We start from the raw sequence: 23,609 nt of genomic DNA on the forward strand, positions 1-23,609 counted from the left end.
TATACAGTCTGAAAGCTTGGTCAAAGTTATCTCAGCACACAAATCTCCAAGGGTGCCCAGAATTTAGCATCGGCCCATTTTCCTTTTTATAATTTGTAAAATGTAAAAAAAGACAATATATATTTTGTTGTTGCCTAAAATACAAAGGAAACCAATTCGAATTCGAATTTTGCGCTCGCTCTCACATGCTGCAATATCGGAAAAGCACAAGGGGACTGAGTGATCCAACTTCAGAGTAGCGCTTGCTGGCTCTAAATCTAAAGCACAGAGGCGGCAAAGCTCCTTGTCTAGGTAACTGGCCACTCTGAGACTGCAAATGTGGCCGTAACCTTAGCAATGAGCTGCAAACAGTAGAATTAAAATCCTTCAGTTCTTGAGAACAGAGAGAAAAACACTGAAAAAACGCTGAAAGAAGTATCATGCTCCATTCTCCAAACCCAAGGTTTTACACAAAATACCGAGGACAAAAAAAAACAATGTGTGTGCATGAGATTTCTGAAATCACATTGACTTTGCTGGTACTGTAAAATGCAGCTGAAAATTTGCCTAAAAAAAGCATAAAAAAAAAACGCAAGCTGAAAATTTGCATTAAAAAAACGCTGAAAGAACGCAACGCGTGGACATAGCCTTATACTCCATATGCAGTCTGACAAGCTTTTTGTAAAGTGGCAGAACTATAAACTCGTCATCTCGGGATCTTACTTGCCTTTGCAGCAGCCACCTGACACAAGCTGCTATCATTGACGTCTGATTACAAAACTGCATGTAGCCACTTCTCAATTTTTCATATACTTTGACATTACAGTAAATAATTTCCCAAAAATCTCATAACTCCTTCTCCATGTAGTCACATTTTTTTTTTTTGAGATTTGCAGCATGATGCTGGGAGATGGGACGATAGAGGTTGGAATTTGGGGGCTGGCTTCATTCTGAGGTGGGACTTGATAGAAATAACATCACCTAACCAGAGGGCTGAGCCATTGATTCCAGCTCTACTCACATCGCAGGCTATGAGGAGAGGAGACAGGGCACAGAGCTGGGTCTACTGCTAGATTACATGTCCTGGGGCCAGAACAGAGGGGCGTTTGTCACTAATGACTGGTGTGTTCATAGCAGGGAGGGAGACGGGGGCAGTGGAGGAAAGGAAAGACCTTGGGAGGACGTAGGATACAACTTTTTATAGAAATATTGTAGATGCCATTTTCCGTCTGGAGATCATTGGAGATTTGTAGGACTGTGAATGTTCCAGTCCTGGTATATAGTTGGGTTGAAGAAAGACACAAGTCTATCAAGTCTTTAAGAGACCTTAAGGAAAGATCTTCACCATTGGTGTCCAAACATTTGGCTCAGATTTTGGGTCACAGGCTAGAGACTTAGTTCATGAGTCGAGACTATAGGTATAGGATCCAAGAGTGGGCCATTAGGTGGATGAGGCAAAGGTGAGATCCGTAGGTCAGGTCTAACTAAGAAAATGTCTCCTCTATGGACACTGGTCTCCATATGTCTCTTCTCCTTCTGCTCGTCTTCTGTTCCACGTATTTACCGTCGTCAGGCATCTAACTGCCCACGAGTATGTGAGCTGTCACGATGCCCACGTCCACAGGCCCCATGCCAGGCGGGAGAGGTGAGAGACTCATGCGGTTGCTGCCCGGTATGCGGGGCAGGCGAGGGAGAGTCTTGTGGTCATCGTGGTGGATCTCCGTGCGGAGAAGGTCTGGAGTGTGTCTTACCTGGCGTGGGAGGCACCGCCAGGAGAAGAACAGGAGTATGTGTCTGTAGTACCAGCGAACCAGTGTGCGGAAGTGATGGCAAGACCTACCGGAACCTGTGCCACCTGAAAGCTGAGAACAGACGGGCAAGACTGCAAAATTCGCCACCTGCCATTCACATCCAGAAGGGGCCTTGTGATACCGGTAAGGAGCTGTATTTGGGGGAACATGCAGTGGGTGGGTGATCCGTTGGGCTAAGTAAGATAAATATCTCCACCAGTTTTCTTTCTTTTTACATGGCCAAAAATACAAAAATCTGGTATAATCCTGAGTTTATAATTTTAGTTTATCATTTTACATTGATCATTATGCTATCTATAACATCACAATGCGTTATAGGTGAATCCACACTACAAAAATAAGATGCTCCTCTCATCTATAGATGTATCAGAGACAAGCTCGTTATTTAAGCTTTTCATTTTGAGTTTTAAGATAAGATAATGACTTGGAGCCAAAGACTTATAGGCTTCATCCACCTTTAAGGACAATTTTTCTTTTTACTTAAATGCATCTAATTGGGGCTAAAGCAAAAATTGTTGTAATTGGGTTTCAGAAAACATTTTGCACAATTCGCCTGCTATAGTCCTCTGTGTCGCACTGTCAACTGCTGGCTGCGGAATGAGTTAACTGAGAATCCATCGCTGAGCCTTCTAATGACATTGTGATGGGGAGGTTGTAGCTGTTTTACTTGTCTTAGCTGATTTATGATCACAGACCACATCAAAGTGCAACAATTTTAATGAAATTCAATTGCAAAAATTATTTTCAGCTCCAAAATACATGCACAAAAGTGGACAACCCCTTTTAGATTTGGCTGTGCTACATCTGTAGCCGAGGGAGGATGAAAGTATTAAGCTTTGATCATCATACAGTTAGGGCCAGAAATATTTGGACAGTGACACAATTTTCGCGAGTTGGGCTCTGCATGCCACCACATTGGATTTGAAATGAAACCTCTACAACAGAATTCAAGTGCAGATTGTAACGTTTAATTTGAAGGGTTGAACAAAAATATCTGATAGAAAATGTAGGAATTGTACACATTTCTTTACAAACACTCCACATTTTAGGAGGTCAAAAGTAATTGGACAAATAAACATAACCCAAACAAAATATTTTTATTTTCAATATTTTGTTGCAAATCCTTTGGAGGCAATCACTGCCTTAAGTCTGGAACCCATGGACATCACCAAACGCTGGGTTTCCTCCTTCTTAATGCTTTGCCAGGCCTTTACAGCCGCAGCCTTCAGGTCTTGCTTGTTTGTGGGTCTTTCCGTCTTAAGTCTGGATTTGAGCAAGTGAAATGCATGCTCAATTGGGTTTAGATCTGGAGATTGACTTGGCCATTGCAGAATGTTCCACTTTTTGGCACTCATGAACTCCTGGGTAGCTTTGGCTGTATGCTTGGGGTCATTGTCCATCTGTACTATGAAGCGCCGTCCAATCAACTTTGCAGCATTTGGCTGAATCTGGGCTGAAAGTATATCCCGGTACACTTCAGAATTCATCCGGCTACTCTTGTCTGCTCTTATGTCATCAATAAACACAAGTGACCCAGTGCCATTGAAAGCCATGCATGCCCATGCCATCACGTTGCCTCCACCATGTTTTACAGAGGATGTGGTGTGCCTTGGATCATGTGCCGTTCCCTTTCTTCTCCAAACTTTTTTCTTCCCATCATTCTGGTACAGGTTGATCTTTGTCTCATCTGTCCATAGAATACTTTTCCAGAACTGAGCTGGCTTCTTGAGGTGTTTTTCTGCAAATTTAACTCTGGCCTGTCTATTTTTGGTATTGATGAATGATTTGCATCTAGATGTGAACCCTTCGTATTTACTGTCATGGAGTCTTCTCTTTACTGTTGACTTAGAGACAGATACACCTACTTCACTGAGAGTGTTCTGGACTTCAGTTGATGTTGTGAACGGGTTCTTCTTCACCAAATTAAGTATGCGGCGATCATCCACCACTGTTGTCATCCGTGGACGCCCAGGCCTTTTTGAGTTCCCAAGCTCACCAGTCAATTCCTTTTTTCTCAGAATGTACCCAACTGTTGATTTTGCTACTCCAAGCATGTCTGCTATCTCTCTGATGGATTTTTTCTTTTTTTCAGCCTCAGGATGTTCTGCTTCACCTCAATTGAGAGTTCCTTTGACCGCATGTTGTCTGCTCACAGCAACAGCTTCCAAATGCAAAACCACACACCTGGAATCCACCCCTGACCTTTTAACTACTTCATTGATTACAGGTTAATGAGGGAGACGCCTTCAGAGTTAATTGCAGCCCTTAGAGTCCATTGTCCAATTACTTTTGGTCCCTTGAAAAAGAGGACGCTATGCATTACAGAGCTATGATTCCTAAACCCTTTCTCCGATTTGGATGTGGAAACTATCATATTGCAGCTGGGAGTGTGCACTTTCAGCCCATATTATATATATAATTGTATTTCTGAACATGTTTTTGTAAACAGCTAAAATAACAAAACTTGTGTCACTGTCCAAATATTCCTGGCCCTAACTGTATATATATGTTGCGTTAAAATAATAAAGTAGATATCAGGGTTTTTCCAGGAAACATAAGCGGGGCGGGTGACAATGCAAAGGAGGGACAACAACCTATAGAGTCTGTCAAGAAGATATTTAGGACGAACACAGATGGAAAATATCTGCAGCAAATCGGCAGCAAGTGCCACTGGGGTCCAACAGGGTTCCAAGCAATGTAATCTTTGACCACAGTTAGAAAAAATAAGTCAGCAGCTATCTGAAAGCCATCTCTTGTAATCTCCGCTTTATGGTTGGCCGTTGACTATTATCAATGGCTTTGCTGGTGTTTCCTAGTCATGTGACTACCCCTTTTAAATATCTTCCCTCTACAGTATTCATTCTCCTTCATTCTCCTTTATTTTAATATTCACCCTATAATCCTATAATACATGGCTAAGGAATAAGATTTCCTATCCACTATGTGTCAAACCCGGGCAAAAAGTGTGAAGACTCTAACATAAAGCACCCCATATCTCAGCTGAGTGTGAACTGTGGGAATATTAAAACAATATGCAGTAAAACGCCCCCAAATAAGAGCTCACTTGCCAGAAATCAGGACTGAAATTGTCCTATCTTCTCCAACACACTAGATTCAAATGGGCCCAGATGCAAAATTTGGACCTGGGCCCCATATCCCCAATCCTGGCCCCTTCTTCTATTAATGTCCCCCATCATGTGTCTCTTCCCTGTCTTAATGTCCCCCATTCTGGTCCCTTTCCTGTAATAATGTCCCCCAACCTGGTCCTTTTCCTGTAATAATGTCCTCCATCCTAACCATCATGCACCCCTTCCAGGTACAATGTCCTCCATCATGGGCCTTTTCATAGTATAATGTCCCCAATCCTGGGCCTCTTCCAGTAATAATCCTCATTCTGGTGAAATTTCTCTCTTTCTTGGTACAATGTTGTTCATCCTTGGCCTCTTCCTGGTATAACGTCTCCCTTTCTTGGTATAATGTCGTCCATTCTGGGCCTCCAAGTAACTGCATGTTCGTCAGATAATCTTGTAAAGCATTGTCTCCCATCTTGTAATAATGTCCCCGATCTTGGCCCTTCCACTAATAATGTCCCCCATCATGAGTCCCTTTCCTGTAATAATGTCCCCCATCCTGGTCACTTTCGTGTAATAATGCCCTCATCCTGGTCCCTTTCCTGTAATAATGTCCTCCATCCTAGCCCCTTTCCGTAATAATGTCCCCCATGCTGGACCCCTTCCAGGTAGTGATGGGCGAGTATACTTGTTACTCGGGTTTCCCCGAGCACGCTCGGGTGGTCTCCAAGTATTTGTTAGTGCTCGGAGATTAAGTTTTCGTCGTGGCAGCTGCGTCATTTATGACTGCTAGACAGCTTGAATACATGTGGGGGTTGCCTCTTTGTTAGGGTATTCTCACGTGTTCAGCCTGTCTAGCAGTAGCAAATCGTGCAGCAGCGGCCAACATCCAAATACTCAGAGATCACACGAGCATGCTCGAGGAGACCCAAATAACGAGTATACTCACTCATCATTACTTCCAGGTATAATGTCCTCCATCCTGGGACTTTTCCTGGTATAATTTCCCCAATCCTGGGCCCCTTCCAGTAATAATGTCTCCCATCCTGGTATAATTTCCCCTTTTCCTGGAATAATGTTGTCCATCCTGGTATAACATCTCCCTTTCTTGGTATAACGTCGTCTATCCTGGACCCCTCTGATTGGCCGGAATAGTGTATTGCAGCGCAGGGACCAAGGGGGACTCTGCGCCACAATACATTTCAGCTGAATGTGGATCATCGTTACACCCCTAACCCCAACCACGTCATTGTGGACTTTGCTTTGTGCACTGGGAACAGAAAATGGGTCTTCCTAAAACTGTTCCCACAAAGTTGGAAGATACAATTGCCCACAATGTCTTCTGCTGAAGGATTAAGACTTCCCTTCACTGAAATTAAGGGGCACAATGTCGTAAGGCAGGTAACGTTTTCCTGGTGTTCACCAAACCTAGAGTTGTCCATCAGAAGCCAGATGGAGAACTGTAATCCATCACTGTACAGAACACGTTTCTTCTGTTCTAGAGTCCAGTGGTGGAGGCTTTACACCACTCCATCCGACGCTTGGCATTGTTACGGGGTCTTCACTTCATGGCTGAGTTCCGCTTCTCAATAATATCACTCACAGATGATGGGAGAAGATTTAGGAATGAAAAAATGGCAGAGACTGATATGTTACCCTGGTGGCTCCTATTACAAGACCATCTGGTATCAGTGAGCTTTTTACCACCAGCCATTTTGACACATTTTAGTAAAGGGAGACAGCATGATGGGGGTACGGATGTTATACACCAGGGCCGAGGGGCCGAATGTTATTCACCAGCGCCAAGGTAGCCGGATGCTATACACTAGGGGCAATGGGACAGAATGTTATACACTGGGGGCGATAGCTGGATGTTATACACCATGGGGCAATGGGGCCGGATGTTATACACCTGGGGCAATGTGGCCGAATGTTATACACTGGGTTCGATAGCCGGATATTATACACCGGGGGCAATGGGGCCAGATGTTATACACCGGAGGCAATAGGGCCGGAGGTTATACACCGGAGGCAATAGGGCCAGATGTTATACACCGGAGGCAATAGGGCCGGAGGTTATACACCGGGGGGAAATGGGGCCGGATGTTATACATTGGGGCGACAGCCGGATGCTATACACTGGGGCCAATGGGGCACAATGTTATACACCGGGGGGCAATGGGGCCGGAGGTTATACACCGGGGGCAATGGGGCCGGAGGTTATATACCAGGGGCAATGGGCCCAGAGGTTATACACTGGGGGCGAGGTGTTGGAAGTTATATACTGGGGTAATAGGACTGAATGGAAAATCTCAATTCAATGATTAAGACGTGTGTGCAAAAATTTTATTCTATATAGTATAACTCTACATTATTATCTGTCGGTCTATCCTGTAATGGAAATACAGACTGACTTCATGCTGAGCTTGTACATAGAAGCCAATCTTGAAAGCAGAGCTGCACTATAAAGCAAGAAAAAGGAAACAAAGACAGGTTTTCTTACAGACTATTTTAATGAACCAGTCCCAATTATATATTGGCATCAGCACCATTTTGATAAATTTCTTACAATTTTGCCATTTTCTTTTCAATTCTTAATTGACTCATTTCATAACTGACAGAGAGCTCTACAGTGCAGAGATATCTGTCAGTCACTGCTGGGGCGAGCTTAGAGCCACAACTATCAGTGCTGTGAGCTGTGGTTGTAATTGTCCTGGACACACCTCTATGACTGAAAGCCGGCAGCCCTTCGGAGAAATAAAGTTCATTTTCTCCCGGGTGCTGCACTTTCAGTACTGTGGCCAGAAACTATCATAAAGCTATTAACCTGCAGAGTAACCCACATAGAGTTGATGACCCCAAAAGCTCTCCACATCCCCCTAAACACAGTATGACGGCCTCACATCCTTCTACACACAGTATGGTGGCGTCACAATATGTACGCACACATAGAATGACAGGCCCATACTCATTAATTTAAAAAAACAACTACTCATCCACTACGATAACCCCCAACACCATGATGTCTCCACAGTTTCCCAACACACATAATGAAAGTCCCACAACACATATCATGACCCCAACAGTCCTACAACACAGTATCCTGACCCCATAGTCCCACAACACAGTATGATGGCCCTCAAAGTCCCAAAATACAGTATAATTGCAGCCATAGTCTCAAAATACAGTATATTGGCCCACCAAACACTCCACACAATGTAATAACCCACACACAGCCCTCCACACTGTATGATCGCCCAATATAGTATGATCGCCCCCACATAGCCCTTCACACTCTAATGGCCTCCATACAGCTATCCACACAGTACAATGGCCCCCACACAGCCCCACACAATATATTAATCCTCACACAGCACGATCACCCCCACATAACCATCCACATCGTATAATGTCTCCCACATCAGAGTCCAAACAGTATGATAATCCACACATCCCCACACACAGTTTGATCATTCCCACTTCCCCCCACATGCAGTTGATGACCCCAAAAGCTCCCCACGCATTATCATGGTCCCACATCCCCCTACACACAGTAGGATGGCCCTTCATCCCCCTACACACAGTATGATGGCCCGACATGCCCCTACACACAGTATGATGGTCCCACATGCCCCTACACACAGTATTATTGCCCCACAGCTCCCTACACACAGTATAATGGCCCCACATGCCCCTGCACACAGTATAATGGCCCCACATGCCCCTACATACAGTATGATGGCCCCACATGCCCCTACACACAGTATGATGGCCCCACATGCCCCTACACACAGTATGATGGCCCCACATGCCCCTAAACACAGTATGATGGCCCCACATGCTCCTACATACAGTATGATGGCCCCACATGCCCCTACACACAGTATGATGGCCCCACAGCTCCCTACACACAGTATGATGGCCCCTCATCTCCCTACACACAGTATGATGGCCCCACATGCCCCTACACACAGTATGATGGCCCCACATGCCCCTACACAAAGTATGATGGCCCCACAGCTCCCTACACACAGTATGATGGCCCCACATGCTCCTACACACAGTATGATGGCCCCACATGCCTATACACAAAGTATGATGGCCCCACAGCTCCCTACACACAGTATAATGGCCCCACATGCCCCTTCACACAGTATGATGGCCCCACATGCCACTACACACAGTGTGATTGTCCGACATCTCCATACACACAGTATGATGGCCCCACATCCCCCTAGGAACAGTATGATGGGCATACTGATTGATTTTAAAAAATACTCGCCTTTTTCCTGTTGCTCTGGTCTCTGCAATGTGTGTCTTCTGAAGCTCGGCACAGTGGGCATGACGTAGTAATGTCATCGCATCTGCTGTGCCGACATGTCAGAGTTCAGACACACAGGGAGTTGATGGCTAGCTGTTCCATCATTGCTTTCCACTGTATTGGATGCCAGTACTGTTGAAAATGTGAAGCCAGGTTCCCCCCATCTCACGGGCCCTATAGCATGCCACTATTAGCGGAACGCCTCTGCTCGCAGGATGGCAAGTGACGGAGATAAGGATTGGGCATTGTTAATGATATTTGTTCTTAGAGGAGAATAAGTCCAGAGTCTGGAAACGTTTTTTTTTTCCATTTTCAAATTGAGAAATTGAGTATTCATGCGCCAAAAGCTATCTAATGTACATCACTAGCTGTAAACTGTTTAGACCCCATCATGGGTCGGCCATGGCTCATGGACAGAGCATGGCTAAGTCGGCTCAACAAATTAATCAATTTATGCTACAAAAGTGACGTAAATTAAAACTGAAATATTGGTACCATTTTCGGTATTTTGATCACCTTGTGTTGCATTTTTTTCTTTTGCTTTTCGATATAAAATAATGTAATATTTTTATAGATCAGACTTTTATCGCTGTGGCAGTACAAAAAAATCATTACTTTTTTTAAACTTTTTTTTTAAAACTTTCTTTTTCAGTTTACAGTATATACTATTTTGTATGGTCCTCCCTATAGGCGACATGAATCTGTACTACCAAAGTATACAGTATTGTCACGCCCGCACATACTTACCCGGCTTCTCCCATCCCTCGGCGCGCTCACGATCCTGTCCCGCGCCGCTCTGCCTCCTCCTTCGCCGGCTCTCGGCGTCTGGTCTCTTCGCGCATGCGCGGTCGCGTCTCCCCCGTCGCTGAGCCTTCTGGGAGGTCGCGACCCGGTGGCTCCGCCCCAACATGGCGGCGCCCATCGGGTATTTCTTCCCGGCGTCTTCCTAGGTAAGACGCCTTTGCTTTGTAGGTGCACTGTCTGCCGTCAGTGTCCCTATGCCCTAGGCTCCCCTGTACCAGTGTCTTTTCTCAGCCCAGTCCTTGCTTTGTCTCTGTATCCTGCCAGTCCGTGTTCCTGTTGTATCCTGCCAGTCCGTGTTCCTGCTGTATCCTGCCAGTCCGTGTTCCTGCTGTATCCTCCCAGTCCGTGTTCCTGCTGTATTCTGCCAGTCCGTGTTCCTGCTGTATCCTGCCTGTCCGTGTTCCTGCTGTATTCTGCCAGTCCGTGTTCCTGTTGTATCCTGCCAGTCCGTGTTCCTGCTGTGTCCTGCCAGCCCGTGTTCCTGCTGTATCCTGCCAGTCCGTGTTCCTGCTGTATCCCGCCAGTCCGTGTTCCTGTTGTATCCTGCCGGTCCGTGTTCCTGCTGAGTCCTGCCGTTCCGTGTTCCAGACATTCTTTCAGTTAAGTCTTGTTTTCCTATTATTCCCTGCCATCCTTATAGCCTGTGGTTTCCTTCTTTATTTTGGGTCGTCCCTTTGGCTCTAGCTGTTGTGTCTCCATTCCCCCGAGGTCCTGCTCCTAACACTCCCTGTATAGGGGGTGATTCCATCTGGTCCGCTCGACCCCGGGGGCTCTAGAGTCACGACCCTGAGGGTCCACTCTCGGATTTCTGTCCGAATACTTACAGGAAGCAAAGGCCATGGACCCCGCTGGGGCCTCTGCTACGCAAAAAGAGCTACTCTTTTTGCGGGAGAATCAGTCCCGTATGATGTCCTTTATGAAGGCTATGGATTCTCGTTTGTCCACGCTCCAGTCCTCCGATCCTGGCAACGCCGCTCTACTCATTGGCTTACAGCAAGAGTTAGCTCAGCAGCGTGACACCCAGGCCCATATACTTAGTTATATGTCTTCTATTGACGATCGGCTGCTTTCCATCCAGACAGCCTCTTCTACGTCTGCTCCTGCTTCCCACCCTCCACCCCGCTTGGCTAAACCGCCTCGGTACAATGGGGATCCTAAGTCCTGCCGAGGATTTCTAAACCAATGCCGTCTTCACTTTGAGCTTGTGCCCCAGCATTACCCGACGGATCGGTCCAAAGTTGCGTTTTTGATTTCCCATCTAGAGGGTGACGCCTTGGCATGGGTTAATCCACTCTGGGAGCGAGACGATCCCCTAGTCTCCCGGTTGTCTGAATTTTTGGAGACTTTCCGTCTTGTCTTTGACGAACCTGGACGACTGGCCTCTACAACTGAAGCCCTATTCTCTCTCCATCAGGGATCGTTATCCGTAGGCCAGTACGCTATTCAGTTCCGCACCCTCTCCTCTGACTTGGGCTGGAACAATGAGGCGTTGGTGGGTGCTTTCTGGCGGGGTGTCTCTGGGCGCATAAAGGATGAGTTAGCTGGTCGGGACACCCCTACGGTTTTGGAGGAATTAATTTCCTTAGCGACCCGTATTGACCTTCGGTTCCAAGAACGCGCTCGCGAGCGGAGGTCTCTTCGTCCTTCTTCTGCCACCCGTAAGCCACTCAGTCCACAGCCTAGAACCTCCTCTCAGGCGTCCGCACCGGAACCTATGCAAGTGGACCGTCTTAAAATGTCCGAACAACGTCGTAAAGAGAGGCGCACTCAGGGGTTATGTTTTTACTGCGGAAGTGCTGCTCATTTATTGCGCTCTTGCCCTGAACGTCCGGAAAACTCCTCCGCCTAGGTCAGGTAAGAGAGGCCTCCCTAGGTGTGTGTGATTCCTCTCAACCCCTTACTTTGTCCGTTCTTTTGCATATTGCGGGCAAGGGCGTTTCTCTGGATGTGTATGTGGATTCGGGCGCTGCAGGGAATTTTATTAGGTTGGAAGAGGTTTTGAAATTCTCCGTTCCAGTCAGAACCTTAGAGGCTCCTGTGATTCTAGCATCTGTGGATGGTAAACCTTTACAGGAGACCATTACTCAAGTGACACTTGAGGTGGAACTTCAGGTTGGGGCTCTGCACAAGGAGAGAATTGCATTTTATGTTTTAGCGGGTCTGTCTCATCCTATGCTCTTAGGTCTTCCTTGGTTACGGAGCCACGAGCCCATTTTAGATTGGCGCAATGGTAATATCTTGCGCTGGGGTGAGCTTTGTCGGGAACGTTGTCTGCTGCCGGTGCGTCCTGTGGGATATTCCTCTAATTCTTCTCCTTCTTCTTCCTTTCCCGCCTTACCCTCTGTCTACAGCGCTTTTTCTGATGTCTTCAACAAGAAGGAGGCTGAGGAGCTTCCGCCTCACCGTCTCTATGATTGTCCCATAGATCTCGTGCCTGGAACTAACCCGCCCAGGGGCAGAATCTATCCTCTCTCTCCTGCTGAGACTCAAGCTATGTCTGAGTACATTCAAGAAAATCTTGCTAAAGGTTTCATCCGCAAGTCTTCTTCTCCGGCCGGAGCAGGGTTTTTTTTCGTGAAGAAGAAAGACGGTTCCCTCCGTCCCTGCATTGATTATCGAGGCCTAAACAACATCACGGTGAAGAACAAATATCCTCTGCCACTCATTCCGGAACTCTTCGACCGTCTTCGGGGTGCGCAAATCTTTACCAAATTAGATCTACGTGGCGCATACAATCTGGTTCGTATTCGTGCAGGCGATGAGTGGGAGACCGCCTTCAATACTCGTGACGGTCACTACGAATACTTGGTTATGCCGTTTGGTCTCTGCAACGACCCCGCGGTTTTCCAGGAATTTGTGAACGATGTATTTCGGGATCTTCTCTACTCCTCAGTCGTGGTTTACCTTGACGACATCCTCATCTTCTCTCCGGATCTCTCCACTCACAGGCGAGATGTCCGCCGAGTCCTGCAAAGGCTAAGAGAGAATCATCTCTTCGCTAAGATTGAAAAGTGCGTCTTTGAACAGTCCTCTCTTCCTTTCCTTGGGTATATTGTCTCAAGATCTGGCTTAGAGATGGATCCAGAGAAGGTTTCTGCTGTCCTGAATTGGCCTCGTCCTCTTGGAACAAAAGCAATCCAACGTTTTCTTGGCTTTCCCAACTACTATAGACAATTTATTCCTCATTTTTCTTCCATGACCAAGCCTATCTCTGCCCTAGTTCGCAAGGGAGTCAATTCCAGCCTTTGGACCCCTGAGGCTGAAGAGTCTTTTTTGTCCCTTAAACAAAGTTTCGCTATGGCCCCTGTGCTTCATCGTCCTGATGCTAATAGACCGTTTGTCCTTGAGGTCGACGCATCTTCTATTGGAGCTGGAGCAGTACTTTTGCAAAGATCTTCGTCCGGACGTTTGGTGACCTGTGGTTTCTTTTCTAAAACTTTTTCCGCTCCTGAGCGTAACTACTCTATAGGGGATAAGGAGCTATTGGCTATCAAGCTAGCCTTGGAAGAATGGCGTTATCTTCTTGAAGGGTCTCTTCATCCATTCATCATTTACACTGACCACAAGAATCTGGCCTATATTCAGTCTGCCCAAAGACTAAATCCACGACAAGCCAGATGGTCTTTATTCTTCGGACGATTTGAGTTTGAACTTCATTTCCGACCTGGAAATAAGAATGTCAAAGCAGATGCTCTTTCGAGATCCTTTCAACCTCAGGACATGGAGGATTCTCCGGCTCACATCATTGATCCTGCGAGGATCGTCACTCTTGCTCCTCTAAGAGTGATTCCTACTCCTCCTGGCAAGACTCTTGTGGCTAATCAAGACAAGGAGAGAGTTTTACGTTGGGGTCACTCCTCCAAAATTGCAGGACATGTAGGAGTCAAGAAGACACTGTCTCTTATCTCTCGGCACTACTGGTGGCCATCTCTCCGTCAAGACGTCACCAAATTCATCGCTTCTTGTCCTTCTTGTGCTAAAAATAAAGTCCCTAGGCAGCTTCCCTCCGGTCTCCTGCATCCTCTGCCTGTGCCTTCCGTTCCATGGAGTCATATCGCTATGGACTTCATCACTGATCTACCTTCTTCCTTGAATTGCTCTGTCATCTTGGTTGTTGTAGATCGGTTCTCTAAAATGGCTCACTTCATCGCTTTGCCTGGTCTGCCTTCCGCTCCTGAGTTGGCAAAGATCTTTTTACACCAAGTCTTCCGCCTTCATGGTTTTCCACATCATATTGTCTCAGACCGTGGAGTACAATTTACCTCACGTTTTTGGAGAGCTCTCTGCAGTCTATTAAAGGTTAACTTGGACTTCTCTTCCGCCTATCACCCTCAGTCCAACGGACAAGTGGAGCGAGTTAATGAAGTTCTGACTACATATCTGCGACACTTCACCAATGCACACCAAGATGACTGGGTCTCTCTTCTCCCTTGGGCTGAATTCTCTTACAACAATCTTCCCAGCGAGTCTTCCTCCAAATCTCCCTTTTTCGTAGTCTATGGTCAACATCCGAACATTCCTCTTCCTGTTTCTCTTTCCTCGGGGGTACCGGCAGCGGATTTCTTGTCCCGGGAATTCTCTACGATTTGGAATGAGAACAAAGTGGCTCTTGAGAAAGCTAGCCTTAATATGAAAAGGTTTGCTGACAAGAAGCGTTTGGATGCTCCGCCATATTCTCCGGGTGATAAAGTTTGGCTCTCCTCTCGCTATATCAAGCTTAAAATTCCCTCTTACAAACTGGGTCCTCGCTACATTGGTCCTTTTCCTATCTTGAGTCGCATTAATGATGTCTCTTATAAGTTGAAGCTACCTGCCTCTTTGCGCATCCCCAATGCCTTCCATGTGTCTCTTCTTAAACCCGCAGTCTTTAATTGTTTTCACTCCGCTACCTCTTCCTCTCCTCAGCTCTGTACTTCTGATGGAATCTTTAATGTTAAAGATATTCTTGCCAAAAAAGTAGTTAGGGGTAAAACTTATTTTTTGATTGATTGGGAGGGATTTGGCCCTGAGGAGAGGTCCTGGGAGCCCCGAGAGAACATCAACGCTCCCCTTATCATGAAAAGATTCCTTTCCAACCTTAAAAGGAGGGGGACTAAGGAGGGGGGTACTGTCACGCCCGCACATACTTACCCGGCTTCTCCCATCCCTCGGCGCGCTCACGATCCTGTCCCGCGCCGCTCTGCCTCCTCCTTCGCCGGCTCTCGGCGTCTGGTCTCTTCGCGCATGCGCGGTCGCATCTCCCCCGTCGCTGAGCCTTCTGGGAGGTCGCGACCCGGTGGCTCCGCCCCAACATGGCGGCGCCCATCGGGTATTTCTTCCCGGCGTCTTCCTAGGTAAGACGCCTTTGCTTTGTAGGTGCACTGTCTGCCGTCAGTGTCCCTATGCCCTAGGCTCCCCTGTACCAGTGTCTTTTCTCAGCCCAGTCCTTGCTTTGTCTCTGTATCCTGCCAGTCCGTGTTCCTGTTGTATCCTGCCAGTCCGTGTTCCTGCTGTATCCTGCCAGTCCGTGTTCCTGCTGTATCCTCCCAGTCCGTGTTCCTGCTGTATTCTGCCAGTCCGTGTTCCTGCTGTATCCTGCCTGTCCGTGTTCCTGCTGTATTCTGCCAGTCCGTGTTCCTGCTGTATCCTGCCAGTCCGTGTTCCTGCTGTGTCCTGCCAGCCCGTGTTCCTGCTGTATCCTGCCAGTCCGTGTTCCTGCTGTATCCTGCCAGTCCGTGTTCCTGCTGTGTCCTGCCAGCCCGTGTTCCTGCTGTATTCTGCCAGTCCGTGTTCCTGCTGTATCCTGCCAGTCCGTGTTCCTGCTGTGTCCTGCCAGTCCGTGTTCCTGCTGTGTCCTGCCAGCCCGTGTTCCTGCTGTATCCTGCCTGTCCGTGTTCCTGCTGTATCCCGCCAGTCCGTGTTCCTGTTGTATCCTGCCGGTCCGTGTTCCTGCTGAGTCCTGCCGTTCCGTGTTCCAGACATTCTTTCAGTTAAGTCTTGTTTTCCTATTATTCCCTGCCATCCTTATAGCCTGTGGTTTCCTTCTTTATTTTGGGTCGTCCCTTTGGCTCTAGCTGTTGTGTCTCCATTCCCCCGAGGTCCTGCTCCTAACACTCCCTGTATAGGGGGTGATTCCATCTGGTCCGCTCGACCCCGGGGGCTCTAGAGTCACGACCCAGAGGGTCCACTCTCGGATTTCTGTCCGAATACTTACAAGTATATAGCGTAGCAGACGGCTAAACTTCACAGGAGGCCCAAAATGGCAGTGACGGAGGTCTTAGGCTACTTTCACACTAGCGTCATACGACGCAATGCGTCGTGGCGACGTACAGACGCATGCTGTGATAGCGCAGCACAACGGGGGCAGCGGATGCAGTTTTACAACACATCCGCTGCCCCATTGTGAGCTCCGGGGAGGAGGGGGCGGAGTTCCGGCCGCACATGCGCAGTTGGAAATGGCGAACACAACGCACCAAAAAACGTTACACGCATCGTTTTTTGGTGCTGACGGTCCGCCACAACACGACGCAACCGTCGCACGATGGTTGCGACGTGTGGCAATGCGTCACAATGCGTCGCTAATACAAGCCTATGGAGAGAAAACGCATCCTGCAGACAACTTTGCAGGATGCGTTTTTTCTGCAAAACGATGCATGCTGCCAACACATCAACAATCGCAATCAGCAAGCGGACAATTTAAGTGACAATGTCAGTGACCTGCAGCATCCAAATGGTTAAACAGCAGCGATCGGAGGCAGCCCTGTTTGCTGCTGTTAGAGGCAGGTGCTGGATGTATAACTCTGCCGCATATAGAGTGGGCTCAGCACCTGAGCCCGCTCCTCACACCCGCACCGGACATACACAATGGATGTCAGGAAGAGGTTGTCCAACATCTGTGTGTGATATTTCAGCTCAACCTCATTCACTACAGTAGAGCCAAGCTGCAATACCAGGCACAACCTGAAGAAAAGCGTGGCGCTGTTTCTGGAAGAAATCAGTCATGTTTTGTCAATCCTGTACAAATTAATAATTTTTACTATGAACTCTATATCCTAAATTTTGGAGATTCGTGATGAATTATTTCCTGATGTTGTTAGTCAGGGTAGACACTCATATTATCAGAGGCAAAACTTGAAGTTTCTTGATCCTAATGTAAAATCCATAAAAGGGGCCCCAACCATGCAACATTTGTGTGTTCTAACGTATCGCTTGACCTTTGGACTCCCTCAGGGGTTAGGGTGTGGTGACGTCAGCTCCCTCAGCACCTGCTGCGGTTTCTCCTCTCCATAGAACATTCTGGAGAATTGCCATCATTTCTATAGTATTTTCTACATGGGTACCTCAAGTTCAGGGAGGGAATCTCTTTTCTTGGAAATGTGCATCAGTGTTGGTAAGGAAGCGTGCCGCAGGAGCTAGATGTGTTGATCGTGTGTGTGGTAGCTGGAGGCGACAGGCATCTTTCTCCGGGGTAAATACCTGTGAGTGTGTGTTTGTGAGTCAGTGTCATGCGAGAACATGCTGGCTGAGCTCATGAGGGGAATCTGAGGGAAACCTGTAATATACAGACTCCTGGTGCATGTGCGTGTTAGGAAAAGAAAATGCCCGAGACGTATTTTATTCCCGATCTGACCCATCATGATATGTCATGTTATTTGGGGGTGGGTTGACGGCGCCCAAGACAAGTCAACTACTGCGCCTCCCAACCCAGTACCAATCATCTCCGAGCGCCCCTTTAAAACATATAATGACGCTTGAATGTCTCTTTTTAAACATAACGTGCAGACAGATCCTTTTAAAATTAATGATGCCCCCTTAGAACTTAATAATAACTCCTTTATGCACCCCCCATAAGAAAAATCAAATTTATACTACAAGTACTCTTCATCAAAATACAGATATTAAAAGCATAAATAACTAGTCTCAGCTATGCCTACTTCTCCGTCAATAAATATCCCCAAAAATCAAAAAGATAGTGGACAAATATACTATACAACCAAAAAATGAGTACAGAGTACTCACAGACCACTACAACACAGACAATATAAAATCAATAAAGTTTATTGAAAAATTCATCTAAAATACATATCATACCATGTGAGGATCTCAAAATATATATAGCATTGGTAACTTATCAGCACCTATCACCTAGCATTGTACGTTTGGTATATATCAATACTTATCCCATATGAGGCTCACAAAAGCATCCTTTAAGGTTACTATTTGATGTATTGTTACCCGGATGATGAGAACTCCCCTTGAGAAAGCACGTGGGCGAAACGCGCGTCGGGGCGTTCCTTGCAGTGGCACTTTAACTCAGAATGGGTAAGCAGTGATTTACTTCTAATATTTTCTAAGATGTCCCTAATGTTAAGTTCTCATCATCCGGGTAACAATACATCAAATGGTAACCTTAAAGGATGTTTTTGTGAGCCTCATATGGGATAACCGATCAGGACGAGCCAAATGAAAAGCACGAACCAAATCGGTGGCATGGACATCGGAGGCAACAACCCAAGAATTATCCTCCTGGCCATAACCCTTCCACTTGACAAGATACTGAAGCCTCCGCCTCGAAAAACGAGAATCCAAAATCTTCTCAACCTCATATTCCAACTCTCCCTCAACCAACACCGGGGCAGGAGGGTCAACCGAGGGAACAACGGGCACCACATATCTCCGCAACAAAGATCTATGGAAAACATTATGAATGGCAAAAGAGGCTGGAAGAGCCAAACGAAAAGACACCGGATTAATAATTTCAGAAATTTTATAAGGACCAATAAACCGAGGCTTAAACTTAGGAGAAGAAACCTTCATAGGAATATGACGAGAAGACAACCAAACCAAATCCCCCACACGAAGCCGGGGACCAACACACCGACGGCAGTTAACAAAACGTTGAGCCCTTTCCTGAGACAACGTCAAATTGTCCACCACATGAGTCCAAATCTGCTGCAGCCTGTCCACCACAGAATCAACACCAGGACAATCAGAAGGCTCAACCTGCCCAGAAGAAAAACGAGGATGAAAACCAAAATTACAAAAGAAAGGTGAAACCAAAGTAGCCGAACTAGCCCAATTATTAAGGGCAAACTCGGCCAACGGCAAGAAAGACACCCAATCATCCTGATCAGCAGACACAAAGCATCTCAAATAGATCTCCAAGGTCTGATTAGTTTGCTCAGTTTGGCCATTAGTCTGAGGATGAAACGCCGAAGAAAAAGACAAATCAATGCCCATCCTAGCACAAAAGGCCCGCCAAAATCTAGAGACAAACTGAGAACCTCTGTCAGACACAATATTCTCCGGAATGCCATGCAAACGAACCACATGCTGAAAAAATAATGGAACCAGATCTGAGGAGGAAGGCAACTTGGGCAAAGGTACCAGATGGACCATTTCAGAGAACCAGAGAACCGGTCACAAACAACCCAGATAACAGACATCTTCTGGGAAACAGGAAGATCCGAAATAAAATCCATGGAAATATGCGTCCAGGGCCTCTCAGGGACCGGCAAAGGCAAAAGCAACCCACTAGCGCGGGAACAGCAAGGCTTGGCCCGGGCGCAAGTCCCACGGGACTGCACAAAAGCACGCACATCGCGCGACAAGGAAGGCCACCAAAAGGACCTAGCAACCAAATCTCTGGTACCAAAAATCCCAGGATGACCAGTCAACACTGAACAATGAACCTCAGAAATTACCTTACTTGTCCATCTATCAGGAACAAACAGCTTCCCCACTGGACAGCGGTCAGGCCTATCGGCCTGAAATTCCTGAAGCACCCGCCGTAAATCAGGGGAGATAGCAGAAAGAATCACCCCCTCCTTAAGAATGCCAACCGGCTCAAGGACTCCAGGAGAATCAGGCGAAAAACTCCTAGAGAGGGAATCAGCCTTAACATTCTTAGATCCCGGAAGATACGAGACCACAAAATCAAAACGGGAGAAAAACAGGGACGATCGAGCCTGTCTAGGATTCAGCCGCTTGGCCGACTCGAGGTAAATCAGATTCTTATGATCGGTCAGGACCACAACACGGTGTTTAGCTCCCTCAAGCCAATGTCGCCACTCCTCAAACGCCCACTTCATAGCCAACAACTCCCGATTGCCGACATCATAATTGCGTTCCGCAGGCGAAAACTTTCTGGAAAAAAAAGCACACGATTTCATCAAAGAACCATCAGACTCCCTCTGAGACAAAACGGCCCCTGCCCCAATGTCAGAAGCGTCGACCTCAACCTGAAAAGGAAGAGAAACATCCGGCTGACGCAACACAGGGGCAGAAGTAAATCGGCATTTAAGCTCCTGAAAGGCCTCAACAGCCTCAGAGGACCAATTCGTCACATCAGCGCCTTTCTTCGTCAAATCAGTAAGGGGCTTAACCACACTGGAAAAGTTGGCAATGAAACGGCGATAGAAATTAGCAAAGCCCAAAAATTTTTGAAGACCCTTCACAGATGTGGGTTGGATCCAGTCATGAATAGCTTGGACCTTAACAGGATCCATTTCTATAGACGAGGGAGAAAAAATAAAACCCAAAAAAGAGACCTTCTGAACTCCGAATAGGCACTTAGACCCCTTCACAAATAAAGCATTATCACGAAGGATCTGGAACACCATCCTGACCTGCTTCACATGAGACTCCCAATCATCGGAAAAAATCAAAATATCATCCAAATATACGACCATGAATTTATCAAGATAATTGCGGAAAATATCATGCATGAAGGACTGGAACACAGATGGAGCATTAGAGAGCCCAAATGGCATCACAAGGTATTCAAAATGGCCTTCGGGCGTATTAAATGCAGTTTTCCATTCGTCACCCTGTTTAATACGAACAAGATTATATGCCCCTCGGAGGTCAATCTTAGTAAACCAACTAGCCCCCTTAATCTGAGCAAACAAATCAGTAAGCAAAGGCAAGGGGTATTGGAATTTGACCGTGATCTTATTAAGAAGACGATAATCAATACAGGGTCTCAAGGAGCCATCCTTCTTAGCAACAAAAAAGAAACCCGCTCCCAATGGTGACGAAGAGGGCCGAATATGCCCCTTCTCCAAAGACTCCTTAACATAACTCCGCATGGCGGCATGCTCTGGCACAGACAGATTGAAAAGTCGGCCCTTAGGGAACTTGCAACCAGGAATCAAGTTAATAGCACAATCACAGTCCCTGTGCGGAGGAAGGGAACTGGACTTGGGCTCATCAAATACATCCTGGAAATCCGACAAAAACTCAGGGACCTCAGAAGAGGGGGAAGAGGAAATTGACATCAAAGGAACGTCACTATGTACTCCTCGACAACCCCAACTAGTCACCGACATAGTTTTCCAATCCAGCACCAGATTATGTTCCTGTAACCATGGAAATCCCAGTACAACAACATCATGCAGGTTATGCAACACCAGAAAACGGCAATCTTCCTGATGTGCAGGAGCCATGTACATAGTCATCTGTGTCCAGTACTGAGGTTTATCCTTGGCCAATGGTGTAGCATCAATGCCCCTCAAAGGAATAGGGCTCTGCAAAGGCTGCAAGGAAAAACCACAGCGCCTGGCGAATTCTAAGTCCATTAAGTTCAGGGCAGCGCCTGAATCCACAAATGCCATAACAGAAAAGGACGACAATGAGCAAATCAGGGTCACAGATAAGAGAAATTTAGGCTGTATAGTACTAATGGTAACAGACCTAGCGACTCTCTTAGTACGCTTAGGGCAATCAGAGATAACATGAACCGAATCACCACAGTAAAAACACAGCCTATTTTGACGTCTGAATTCCTGCCGTTCTATTCTAGTCAAAATCCTATCACATTGCATGGATTCAGGACTTTGCTCAGAGGATACTGCCATATGGTGCACAGCTTTGCGCTCGCGCAGACGCCGATCAATCTGAATGGCTAGAGACATAGATTCGCTCAAACCGGCAGGCGTAGGAAAGCGCACCATAACATCTTTAAGGGTTTCAGAAAGACCTTTTCTGAAAATAGCAGCCAGAGCCTCTTCATTCCATTTAGTGAGCACAGACCATTTTCTAAATTTCTGGCAGTATAACTCTGCCGCTTCCTGACCTTGACACAAGGCCAACAGGGTTTTTTCTGCATGATCCACAGAATTAGGTTCGTCATACAATAATCCGAGCGCTTGAAAAAATGCATCTACATTCAATAATGCCGGATCCCCTGTTTCAAGAGAAAAAGCCCAGTCTTGAGGGTCACCACGCAGCAAGGATATGATGATTTTTACTTGCTGAATGGGATCACCAGAAGAACGGGGTTTCAAAGCAAAAAACAATTTGCAGTTATTTTTAAAGTTCAAAAACTTGGATCTGTCCCAAAAAAAACAAATCAGGAGTAGGAATTCTAGGCTCTAAAGCCGGAGTCTGGACAACATAGTCCTGGATACTCTGTACTCTTGCAGCAAGTTGATCCACACGAGAAAACAAACCCTGAACATCCATGCCAAAGCATATATCCTGAACCACCCAGATATCAAGAGGAAAAAAAAGACAAACCAGAGCACAGAAAAAAAAAAATGGTTCAGAACCTTCTTTTCCTTCTTTTGAGATGCATTTAATTCATTTTTGGCCACTTGTACTGTTATGATACGGTGGTCTAGGAGCAACATGGAACGAGCTCTGAAGGAAGTGGTAACTGTACTGACCGCAGTCCCTAAGCTCAACACAACACTAGAAGTAGCCGTGGAATGCTCCTAACTCTCCCTAGGCATCTCGTCACAGCCTAAGAGCTAACTACCCCTAAAGAAAGAAGCAGGAAAGCTATCTTGCCTCAGAGAAATTCCCCAAAGGATAGATTAGCCCCCCACAAATAATGACTGTGAGTGGAGAGGGAAAAGATATACACAGAATGAAACCAGGATGAGCACAGGAGGCCAGTCTAGCTAAATAGATAGGACAGGATGGAATACTGTGCGGTCAGTATTAAACACTACAAAAATCCACGCAGAGTTTACAAAAAAATCTCCACACCTGACTAAAGGTGTGGAGGGCAAATCTGCCTCCCAGAGCTTCCAGCAAGACAGAATAAATTCACACTGATAAGCTGGACAAACATAGAAAGCACAGAATGGATAAGTCCACAATCTATGGACAGAAAAGAGCAAGCAAAAACTTAGCTTTGCAGAACTGGTCAGGATAACAGGGAACTCCAAAGAGATGTGAATCCAACCAGGAACCATTTACAAGTGGCACTGGCTGAAGGAAAAACCAGGCCTAAATAGCCGAGCAGAAGAGACGATAAGTGGAGGCAGCTGAAGACAGCTAACTCCAAGGAGCAGCCATACCACTTGAAACCACAAGAGGGAGCCCAAGAGCAGAACTCACAAAAGTGCCACTTACAACCACCGGAGGGAGCCCAAGAGCGGAATTCACAACAAGGAACCCAGAGTAGGCCTGAAGCCTGCATATGGAATTGGTCCCCCATTTGCAGCTATTAAAGAGGTTTTCAACTACTAGGACAACCCCTTCTTGATAAAAATATTGGCCCCACAAAATAATAAAGCTTATACTCGCCTCCCGTGCCACCACAGATCTAGCGGTGTCGGCACTAGCGGTCCCGGGGCTATCATGCGGTTGTTGCTACACATGATACTCCTTTAAGATTTCCCTGCAGTTGAACTA

At 46.6% G+C, this 23,609-nt stretch overlaps 1 protein-coding gene across 1 annotated transcript in view; it reads left to right on the top strand.

The window, feature by feature from the left end:
• Window positions 1–1,001: 1,001 nt before the first annotated feature.
• The window catches only part of LOC138677048 (serine protease HTRA1-like), a 72,091-nt gene continuing 49,483 nt past the window's right edge, over window positions 1,002–23,609 (top strand). Inside the window, exon 1 of the mRNA XM_069766867.1 lies at window positions 1,002–1,913. Within this exon, the coding sequence (XP_069622968.1) occupies window positions 1,472–1,913 (442 nt within the window). The 5' untranslated portion in view covers window positions 1,002–1,471. The remainder of the gene's footprint in view (window positions 1,914–23,609) is intronic.

This window comes from Ranitomeya imitator, chromosome 4 (assembly GCF_032444005.1).
Source record: "Ranitomeya imitator isolate aRanImi1 chromosome 4, aRanImi1.pri, whole genome shotgun sequence".
In the NCBI taxonomy this organism is placed as follows: Eukaryota; Metazoa; Chordata; class Amphibia; order Anura; family Dendrobatidae; genus Ranitomeya; species Ranitomeya imitator.